The sequence below is a fragment of the Hyposmocoma kahamanoa genome, unplaced genomic scaffold (assembly GCF_003589595.1).
Source record: "Hyposmocoma kahamanoa isolate Upper Pololo Valley unplaced genomic scaffold, ASM358959v1 277, whole genome shotgun sequence".
Classification (NCBI taxonomy): domain Eukaryota; kingdom Metazoa; phylum Arthropoda; class Insecta; order Lepidoptera; family Cosmopterigidae; genus Hyposmocoma; species Hyposmocoma kahamanoa.
In genome coordinates, this window is record NW_020653774.1 from 833464 (window position 1) to 845501 (window position 12038).

Here is a 12038-nt window from a genome sequence, read left to right on the forward strand (position 1 = left end):
CTAGTGCTTGTATAATAGCGGCATCGCCGGACTCGCTTAGAAAGGCTACTGTAACGGCGTACGTTCAAGGGATACGCGCCCAAGCATTAATCGATACAGGCAGCTCAATTAGTTTTATGGATGAGGAATTCTTTAATCTCTGTCGTTTAAAAAAGAAACCGAGTAACCAGAGAATTTCAATGGCTTCGACTACTCTTACTTCCAAAGTAGAGGGACAAACTAGCGTCTCTGCCAAAATTGGAGATTATGAGTACAAAAATCTGAATCTACTCATAGTAAAGAATTTATGCGCTGATCTCATCATTGGACATGATATTCTGCATCAACACTCTTCACTAGAGTTTTCTTTTGGTGGTTTGAAGGAACCTATCAAAGTTAATGTATGCAGTGTTGCTGCAGCTACCGTGCCTGCCGTACCACTGTTTTCTAATGTATGTCCTGAAATTAAGCCTGTTGCTATAAAATCGAGAAGACATAGTGAGGATGACAAAGAATTTATAAAAGAGGAAGTCAGGAAACTTTTGGCTGATGGAATAATCGAAGAAAGCACGTCCCCCTGGAGAGCTCAAGTCCTTATCACAAAAAATGTCAACCATAAGAAGCGTCTTGTCATCGATTATTCCCAAACTATAAACAGATATACTCATTTAGATGCGTACCCTCTACCAAACATAGAGGAGCTGGTGTCACAAATATCTAGATATCGTATATTTAGCGCTATAGATTTGCAAAGTGCTTATCATCAAGTTCCTATTTTGCTCGAAGAACGTCATTTTACGGCTTTTGAGGCTTTAGGAAATTTATACCAATTTCTCCGAATTCCATTTGGCGTTACAAACGGCGTCTCAAGTTTTCAAAGGACGATTGATTGGGTAATCCGAAAAGAAGATCTCAAGGGAACGTTCGCTTATCTTGATGATATTACAATTTGTGGCAAGACCCAGCTTGAACATGACAAAAATCTTAAGAAATTCTTGGCAGCTGCCCAGAAATATGGCCTCACTCTCAACAAAGAAAAGAGTAAGTTCTCACAAAACTCTATTAATATTCTGGGTTATAACATAGAAGACAACATTATCAAACCGGATGCAGACCGCTTGCGCCCACTTCTGAACTTACCACCACCATCAGATCTATCATCACTGAGAAGAGTGATAGGAATGTTTGCACACTATAGCAAGTGGATTCCAAATTTTTCAGAAAAAGTTCACGATCTTACTAATGCAAGGATATTTCCATTAAGCGACAATTTAGTCAAAAACTTCAATGTACTCAAATCAGATATAGCCAAATCAAGTATTCATGCAATTGATCATAACGCACCATTAACCGTGGAAACAGACGCGTCAGATCATTCTATCGCAGCAACTTTGTCACAGGCTTCTCGGCCTGTTGCCTTTTTCTCCAGAATGCTAAACAAAAGTGAACATAATCACTCGGCGATAGAAAAAGAAGCTTACGCTATCGTCGAATCGCTGAAGAAATGGCGTCATTTTCTTATCGGCAAACCCTTCCGGCTTATCACTGACCAAAGATCAGTATCTTTCATGTTTAACAATAAACTAACGAGCAAAATAAAGAATGAGAAAATACAACGCTGGCGTCTGGAGTTGGCGCCATTTAAGTATGACATTATATATCGTCCAGGCAAACAAAATGATGCAGCGGATGCACTCTCACGCGTATGCAGCTCAATATCGACACGAAATGAAAAGTTATATTCATTGCACAATGATTTATGTCATCCGGGCATAGCACGAATGACCCACTGGCTTAAATCAAAGAATCTACCATATTCTACGGAAGAAATTAAAAACATGACTAAGTCGTGTAAAATTTGCTCCGAAATAAAGCCAAGATTTTACAAACCTACAATTGATCCAGTTTTGATAAAAGCTACGTCGCCTATGGAGAGACTGAGTATCGATTTCAAAGGACCAGTACCTTCTAATACGAGAAATAAATACATTCTTACAGTAATAGACGAATACTCACGCTTTCCATTTGCATTTCCGTGCCCAGACATGAACTCTTCAACGGTAATCAAACATTTAAATGAAATTTTTATGCTATTCGGTATGCCGTCTTATCTACATTCAGATCGAGGAACCTGTTTCATATCTACTGAAGTAAAGAACTTCTTAAATTCACGTGGTATTGCGTCGAGCAGAACTACACCTTATAACCCAAGAGGAAATGGACAGGTTGAACGTTTTAACGGAACTCTTTGGAAATCAGTGCAATTGGCTCTACGTTCGCAGAACCTACCAATAGAAAATTGGGAAAAGGTTCTAAACCAAGCTTTACATTGTATCAGATCTTTGTTGTGCACAGCGACTTGTTGTACGCCGCACGAAAGAATGTTTACACATACCAGGCGGTCATCGAATGGAGTATCTATACCTACCTGGCTGACGGAATCAGAAAAAGTATTAATGAGAAAATTTAATCGTACTAACAAGTATCAACCTATTGTTGAAGAAGTGACTCTTCTGCACGTAAATCCAGACTACTCCTATGTTCGCTATGAGGACGGTCGAGAGACAACTGTTTCCAACCGACATTTAGCACCATTGAGCCTAGATAGTCAGATAATGGTAGATGAAACAACAAATATTGAGGCTCTTAACGAAAACTCCAATGAAGTGGAGGACCCTAATCCTACATCTCAAAATTCTGAAACCAGATCTTCTGATTCCGAAAATGAGACTGAAGACATAGACCACCCTGAACCTCCAGCGGACACCGAACCAGAGATTCGAAGGTCTGCAAGAGTGCGACACCCACCAGCCCACCTCGAGGATTATTTTCAAGGCTGATAGAATGTCATAATATTAACTCTTTAGTTTCTAATGTCTATTTTGAACTTTACATTTGATAGTCTTTTAGTTCATTGTTGTCAAATATTTTTGTGGAATAAAACCGTTATTCTAAAGGTTTTATCTTATTTATCAGCAACCGAGTTCAGGATGATGTTAGGGCTGGCGCTCACGCGCTGCAGCATGGAGTAGCATCGCTTCCGCATGATTGCATGAAAGCCGTCCACTCCCGCCTCACAGAACATGCCGGAGGCGCTACACCGCCGCCCCAGCCCCATCAACACCCTGAACGCGTTATTATACTGCACCCTCAAAGCGCTATATGCCTTCCCTGTGTAACTGACCCACAGGCTGCAGGTGTAAAAAGTTTGACAGAATGCTTTAAAAAGCGTCGTCTTTACCTCCTTTGTACACCTTGCAAACCTGCGAGCCAACATATTGCAGCGGACAGAAAGCGCCCTGCGCTCCCTCTCCAGATCTAAGTTGTCACTTAGATTTTCAGAGACCCAGTGGCCCAGATACTTAAAGTTGGCTACTCTTTTAAGTGGCGTGCCAGCCAGAGTGATTGACGGCAAGGTGGAGTAGGTCTTATTACCTGCCTTAAACACCATCATTTCACTCTTCGTAGAGTTGTATCTGAGCCCATGAGCCTCCGCGTATTGTTCGCAAGTCCTGAGCAGCCTCCTCATGGCACCGATCGAGGGACTCAGCAGAACCATATCGTCTGCGTAACTAATGTTATTTACGCAGACCCCTCCTACATGGCAACCGATACCAGTTCTGCTGAGCTCCTCGATCAGCTTATTCATATATAAGTTGAAAAGGCGGGGAGACGACAAACCCCCCTGCCTCACCCCGCACTCCAACCCATACTCTTCCGACAAAGAGCCTGCCCACCTTACGCAGTTTGACTGCTCCTTGTACCAGTACTTGAGCAGTTGGATAACCTCATCGGGTACCTGTGTATCCTCCTTCAACTTCCGCCAAAGCAGGTCATAATTTACGAAGTCGAAAGCTTTGGATAAATCAAGGAAACAGGCAACCACAGGTGTGTTCCTGTCCGCATAGTATTGGACAGTATGCTTGAGTGACAGGATTGCACTTTCAGTAGACAATCCAGGTCTAAACCCGAATTGGGCGTCGTGCAACTTTATATGTTTTTCCATGTGTTTGTCAAGCAGACCGTCCAACACCTTTGCTAATACAGGTGCCAGTGAAACAGGTCTGTAGTTGCCTATATCCGAAGTGTCACCTGTTTTATTTTTCAATATTGGAACCACAATAGTCTTAATGATTGCTTCTGGAAGATAACAATGTCCAATACAAAGAGTGAAAAATGTGGCCAAGACTCTGGGCAGGTGCACTCCAGCGTGTTGCAGGTGCTCGATGCTGAGACTATCATGACCTGGGGACTTTCCTCTAACCATATTCTTGATTACAGTAGCCACATCTTTGGACGAGAAACTTACAGTCAAATCTGTGGCCACCTCCCCAGCATCGGCCACCTGCAACATACTACCCACATGCGTTGACACTTTAAAGTGTTTCATAAACCGGTCAGCTATGGCTGCCGGCTCATGTTCCCCTGCTATACTCATAGGCAGGCTCGGCCTGGGATTCAGCTTGTTCGTGTTTTTCCAAAATTTTTTAAAGTCCTTAGACGAGTGATTTTTAGCAATGAATTACTAATTTTATTAAATGTTGGTAATTTTCGAAACAGTAACTAAACTCTCGTCAAGGGCACATTACGTAGGCCGGGAGTTTTCTTTTGAACCAATGAACTAACACCACATACATGTTATTTCATCCCTGTCACATATATATGGCGCACTATAAGTTTCCGGAACTGGCCACTTACATAAACAATATTTAAAAAGTAATTACAACATTTGAAAATGGAACTCTTTGGCTTTAGAATACAGTTTATTTCATCTGGTTGTCACTTGTTTTTACATTGTGGCCTCATTTTAGAAATTGGTTGTCTACATCACCATGGATCTAACTCAAAAAAATTTCGTAGTATGATTTTCTACGATTTTAAGTGTAATTTAATAGCTCAGCGGAGCTTCGCTCGGCTTGAAGCTGCTTGGCTGGTTTGCAGAATTGAAACGCGGTCGTGTAACTCTCAGTGACGAATTTCGTGATGTGAACAACAAAAACATCGATACTGTGCGCCGTGTGATCAAAACAGACAGGCATGTGACATACCATGAGATTCGGGCATCTTTAGGCATAGGTATGAGTCAAATATAATCAATACTACACAAACATTTGGGCGTGAAAAATTTGACTGAGGCTCAAAAAATGTATCTCGTCACTTGGTGCTATGCCATGCTTACCAGATTCAACGAAGAGGCGTCAAATTTTGTGTGGGAAATAGTAACAGGTGACGAAACATGGATTTATAATTACGATCCCAAAATAAAGCAGCAATCGAGTGTATGGGTCTTTCGAGGTGAGCCGAAACCAATCAAAGTGGCGCGCATGCAAAGTGCCTCTAAGCGGATGATTGCTTCATTTTTTAATAAGACTGGACACGTGGCTACTGTTGCTTTGGAGAATTATTGTACCGTGAATAGTGATTGGTACACGACCATTTGTTTCCCAGAAGTTATTGACAAACTCCGTAAAAATAACCGTAAACGCCGTATCATCTTGCACCACGATAATGTCAGTTCTCACACGGCCAGACAGACAAATGAAATTTTGAAGGTGAACAACGTTGACCTTGGAATAAAATGAAATGAAATTTTATTTGCTTAAAACATGGTGTGAAAGATGGAACAATTATTACAGAACACATGTTTTACCTGACTAGGCATGCAAAATCTTGCTTAAATTTAGTTTAATTATAGCATTGTCATCAGACGTGTACAAGGAATAATCAATTCATTAATTAATAACAACAGAATAATAAACTATCAATTTCAAATTATTAAATATCATACATCATTATTATATTAAACATACATATACCTTATAATTTCATGTCGACATCCAATAATCAACAAAGAATAATCAGTCAATTAAAAACAACAAAATAATAACCTTCTATGTCAAACTATTAAATATTTATACATCATAATTACATTGTACATTTATACAGTGAGGTGGGCGGGTGCTCAATCGGATGTTTACAGGTTGGAGTGTGGAGTTAGGCAGGGGGGTTTGAGTTCACCGCGGCTCTTCAACCTGTACATGGACGGGCTGATGGGTGAGCTCACAAGTACCAAAATTGGTTGTTATATTGATGGGGTTTGCGTTAATCATATATGTTACGCAGATGACATGGTGCTTTTGAGCCCATCTATCGGCGCCCTGCGCAGGCTGCTAAAGATTTGTGAGTCTTATGCGGTGGCTCATGGGCTCAGATACAATGCGCTGAAGAGTGAGTGCATGGTATTTAAAGCAGGTACTAAAACGTATACCATAGTGCCTTCCATTGATCTAGGCGGCACTCCTCTAAAGCAGACAAAACAATTTAAGTATCTGGGTCACAGGGTCACCGAGGACCTATGCGATAATGCCGATGTGGAAAGGGAGCGCAGGGCGCTGGCTGTCCGTGGCAATATGTTGGCTCGCAGGTTTGCACGATGTACAGATGAAGTAAAGGTAACGCTTTTTAAAGCATATTGCCAGTCTTTTTACACGTGCAGCCTGTGGGTCAGTTACACGCGGCGGACATACGGAGCACTGCGCATCCAGTATAACAATGCGTTCAGGATGCTGTTCCGACTTCCACCTTTCTGTAGCGCGTCGACCATGTTTGCTGAGAAACATGTAGACGATTTCTACGCTATCATGCGAAAGCGTAGTGCATCGCTACTCCGTCGTATGCGTCTCAGTACGAACAGCATCCTGAGCACATTGGTGGAAAGATGGGAGTCCCCAATGCTGGGGCGGTGGATGCGCTTGCACACTGCTGCCAATGCGTAGCCAGTTGTCCTGACATTGGCTGGTTTTTATTTTATTATTTTAAACCTAACACTAGCTTAAGTATTTTTCGTTACTAACAAATATTATGGATGATTGTAAGTCTGAAATAAATGGATTATTATTATTATTATTATTATATACATTAAGCACTAATTTCATGTCAACATATGTCTAAAAAATGAGTCACTTTGTAGTAATTTTTGTCTCTAAGCCATTCACTAAGTCTGTTTCTGAACTAATTATTTGGTAACGTTTGAATGTCTTTGGTAGAGCATTATAAATTCGGGCACACATACCGTTACATTGATTTTTGTAATAACACAATCTAGGTTTATTATTATACACCCGTCTATTTGGGTCCCTTACATATCTACTATGTACATCTGTATTTTTTTTTTTAAGTTTAGATTTTGCTTAACAAACCATGCCACTTCGAAAATGTTCATACACGGTAACTGCAAAATTCCCAATTCTTTAAACAAAGGTGCACAAGATTCCCGTGGGGAAACACTGGTCATTGCTCGAACACACTTTTTTTGAGCTGATCACAATTTTTTACACTCAGCTGAGTTGCCCCAAACCAAGAGTTCATATCTAAGCAGAGACGCAACGTAACCATGATAAGCAGTCAAAACTGTAGATGGTGATGATACATTTCGCAACCTCCTTAAGACTTATACGTATCGATGTAATTTATCTACCAGTGACTCGACGTGTTGTGACCAGTTGCGACTACTGTCTATTTCCACGCTTAAGAATGTTGTAGAGTCTGCCTCCTGAATATTGACATCCTTGTAATTTATGTTAAGGTTATGATCCATCCTTATGAGCCATCCCGCGTACAGTCCCGACCTTGTGACTTTTATTTATATCCAAAAATTAAAAACCAGTTACGCGGTCAACGATTTTCATCACTTGAAGAGGCTATCGAAGAGTATGAAAAATATATTTCATACGGAGGAGTGGCATAAATATTTTCAAAATTGGTTCATTCGTATGAAAAAGTGCATTAACGCTAACGGAGAATATTTTGAGAAACAATAAATTCATTTCTGACCATTTATAGTATTTTTTTCTTATTCATTCCGGAAATTTATAGTACGAACTAACAAAAGTCAAAAAGAACGTTCACTTTTAAATTATACTTCCATAAGAAACCACCACTGTTTATCGATTAATGGCACTATTCTTGAAACCTGTAACCTATTGCCAATATATTACAGTCAACTATAAATCGTCTTTAATTTAACGGGCTCGTCGAGATCCTGTACATCTTCTACTTGGGTCTGGCGGCTACATAATATATGATCCGGCTCGAAGGACATGGAGTATAGTAAAACAGGAATTTATAAAAATGATATTACGGCGTATCACAGCACAAAGTGGTGGCCAAGACGAGCAAAAAGGCCCTTGGACAGATTACTGGACTGATGGTTTGACGATATCTTCAGATTTGTGAGATCGCGCTGGATGCATATAGAGCAGGACCTTAAAAGTTGGTGCAATAAAGAAGATTCCTATATTCTGCAGTGGATTGATGTTGGCTGCCTGTGAGGATAATGATGATTATGACTGACGATATAATCAGTAGCAACAGAGTTCTTTGCCCCCTGTTCGTCCAGAGAAGTACTGCCACCTTACCTATGTTTGCCGCCAAGCAGTAATGTGAGCTACACATGCATTACTGTGTTTCGGTTTTGAAGGATCGGCCCTCTCCTAATCACGTTCGGCCCTTCTAGGTACTGGTGAAATTACAGGCACATGGGACTTGTCAACTTGTGTTTCACGATGATAGACGTAGTTGCAGTGTCCCACACATCTTTGTGATTTAAAACTCTGATATTCGTCGCCAACGATTGATCTCCACCGTTTGTAATCGTGAAGAAAGCTGCGTGGCGGAGAAAATTCACGACAGAGGTACGTGTGAAGTATGGTAGACTGAAGCCTTAACCGTTTCTTTAGAGGAAAGTCTTAAAGTAGAACGTGATGATCTATACATATATCGATCTATGGGTTTTATTAATAGAGTGACAAAACCATTCCAAAACCCAAACAGTATGATAACCCTGTTTTCTTCCTTGGTCCGCAGCAATTTAGAGTATTGTTCAGTTATGTGGTCACCCTTTTATAATTGTCATATTGAAAGAATCGAAGCTGTCCAAAGACGGTTTCTTCGGAACTTGAGCTCTAGGTTTGGAATGCGTAGGAAATTGGATACTTACGAGGCAAGACTCAAATATTTTAAGGTACGCCCTCTTCAGTACAGACGTGTGATACTGGACTATTCCACACTGTTTAAAATTATCAACTTTGAAATGGACTCAAGTGAGATCTTAAGCCACGCCTTGTTTAAGATTGGCAGTAAACGTACCCAAATAACTTTTTCTTTGCCATGTACCACTAACAATGTCTCATATAATGATCCTATTTTTCGCATGTTTAGAGCTCATAACAACTTTTCTAAAGATTTGGACTTATTCTCCCATAGTCGCTATACTTATTTAAATATTTGTAAGGAGAAGCTGAATATGTTGGATATTTAAGAATCTCGTGTTTTTATATACGTGTAACATGATGTTTTTGCTATTGTTTTTAAGCAAATTTAATTTTTTTTTATATTATGTTTAATAACCTGTTAATTTGTAAGTACTTATTTATTTTGCAAATGCCGTGCGTGGCTGTCATAGGAATACAAATTTACTCCTATGAGTAAATTTGTATTCCTATGACAGCCACGCACTTATAATAGTATAATGCATGTTAACTTTAAGCGTCTTCACAGTTAGTATTCTGTAGCTATGCCAAAAATAAATAAATAAATAAATAAATATAGTTGATAAATAAAGGAAGAACTAATTATAAAATATTAATAGCTGCCAAAATGTAAATTCACACATTCTTTAAGCGCAGGTCACACCGCGAACGAAGGTAAGCTAACTTAGCTTAGCTCACGTAGTTGCATGCAAAGCCAAGCTTAGAAAATACGTAGTAAGTAGTAACGTGCTACACTATGGATAAGGATAAAGATAAGGGCGACATATTTTAAGAGTACATAGCTTAGCGGGATCGATGGGTTAGTTTAGTTAGCTGGGGTAGCTTAGTTCGCAGTTTGAGCGGATCCCGCTCAGCGGCGTCGTACCTTCGCTTCTGCGCGCGATCAGAGCGGGGGCTCCGTTCGCCAGTGATCCCGAATCCTTCCCACTAGAGCGCCCGAGAAGGTCACCGTGGGGTTTTAGCCGGCATAACCTCTCCGCTGCCCCCGCGGCGTTGTGAACCGAAGTGTGATTAGATGTCCCGGCTACGTGAGCCGAGCTATGTTAGCTTAGCTTCGTTCGCGGTGTGGCCTGCGCATTAGCAGGGTCGTTGGGTTAGTTAAGTTAGTTTAGTTCGCGGTGTGAAGCCCGAAGTATGATTGCATGCCTCTGCTACGTGAGTTAAGCTAAATGCCTGCGGCGTGACCTGCTCTTTAGAAAATTCTCGAAGAGCCCTACGTATTAGAGTCACTTCAAAATAGCAGACTGTGAGCATCAGCATCTCTATCGAGATAATGACTTTAAATATATAATAATAATTATCGATATGCTAGCTACACGATGTCGAGTGGCTTGCACAACGGTTTTCATGGTGTTGCTATCTGTGTGGTCTCGGATTCGATCCTCGATCGGGTCAATGTAGGAACATTTCTATATTGTCTCGGGTCTGGGTGGTTGTGGTACCGTCGTTGTTTCCAATGTCTATAACACAAGTGTGGTTCCATCAATCTTATTATAGAGGTTAATAATATGTTATCATATCTTTTAAATTGTTTTCTATTTGCTGTATAATCATTTTGTTTCAAAATTTGCCTTATATTTTTAAACACTTCAGTGTTTAGTAAGTGGCCGAACGGTTACCATGCTGGACTGTCACGTAGAGGTCCCGGGTTTAATTCCCGGACCGGGAGAAATAATTGTATGGCCTACATTTACTTCTTTCGTGAGTTTGCGTGTAATTTCTGATTATCTGCCTATGTGTGTGACTATGGCACCCGCGATACAGGATTTCCCTAAGTCTGGGATATGAGTGTGTGCGTGTGTGCGCGTGTTTTTATATTCCGATCGTTTATAACTAAAGTGCGGAAACATTAAGGAAAAATATTATGTTTAATTGGATGAACTAACTGTGTAATGATCGATTGCTATAGTTGGTAATTTAACAAACAATATTTAATTTAAAATAATTTGAAGATATCCGCTCACGCGATGCGCTCATCCTACCGCAAAATGGCGGCTATTTGGTTTCGCAAATTAGAAAAGGATTCAGTTTAAATACAAGTTTTTATAACTAAAAATTATTATTCTGCATTGCTAAATAAATACCCTCCGTACTACCAACAAAATCATCTCAAATAAAATGCAGTAATACACCGCAAATCCTGCACTTAAAAAGCACTAATGAAAGTTTTGGTGTACTTGGGTAAATATGATAATATTCCGTTTGAGTGGTTCTAACGTTTACCATGAAATTACTCCTTAAAGTATAGTTTATAAACATTTATATTTAGGGTAAACTTAAAAAACGCTACTTACGGTATGTTTTCAATAAATAAACACCGAAATCACCAGCCCAAAAATAACACACACGATTGTCGTGACGTATTTTTGAAGTTGTTTATTTTTTTTAAATGACAGACTCAGGCATTAAAAACTTTATGGTTTGCTAGAGGAGTTACCGAATAAGCAATTAGTATTAGTTCTTTTACCTGTTATAACTTCGATATCCGATAAATCGGTATAAAATCATCACCGGCACATCTAGGTGTGGTATGCGTCTACGGCTGCATGTATCGCGTGAGCGGATAATACAGCAAATTAAAAAAGTGGCATTCGAACTTGAACCCTTAGTAAATTATAATATAACTTTTTTATAAAAGAAAACCGACCTCAATAGTTCGTGGAATTACATCTATTTGCAAAGTTTTATAGAAATCGGCTACCAGAAAGTGCGCGTAACCGGATTCATCCCCTAGTTTACCACCCTTAGAGGAGGAATATTTCCTTCAAATTTAAATGGGACCAATACTGAGGTGGGACCAATACTCTCTTTCTAACAAAAAAATAATCATCAAAATCGGTTGACAAGTCGGAGTTATCATGTAATATATCATACAAAAAAAATACAGAACTTTGTCCTTTTTTTGGAGTCTGTTGAAAATAGGTCACAATTCGTTTGACAACATGGTGGCCCACGCTCTGCTTCTCTTAGTACAGGAAATTCTTTAGTTTAAAACTATAATTGGTGTGC

At 39.9% G+C, this 12038-nt stretch overlaps 1 protein-coding gene across 1 annotated transcript; it reads left to right on the forward strand.

Annotated features, from left to right (window-relative positions):
• Positions 1-6107: 6107 nt before the first annotated feature.
• Positions 6108-6755, forward strand: LOC113229095. Its single transcript, XM_026462589.1, has 2 exons — positions 6108-6403; positions 6476-6755. The coding sequence occupies exons 1-2, from the start codon at positions 6108-6110 to the stop codon at positions 6753-6755; spliced, it is 576 nt and encodes a 191-aa protein (XP_026318374.1).
• The last annotated feature ends 5283 nt before the right edge of the window (positions 6756-12038 follow it).

Excerpts from the sequence above, each read along its gene's own strand:
- LOC113229095 (XM_026462589.1), top strand. The coding sequence starts at position 6,108 with ATGGTGCTTTTGAGCCCATCTATCGGCGCCCTGCGCAGGCTGCTAAAG. Across the intron at positions 6,404-6,475 it reads GGCAATATGTTGGCTCGCAG|CCTGTGGGTCAGTTACACGC; the intron begins GTTTGCACGATG and ends TTACACGTGCAG.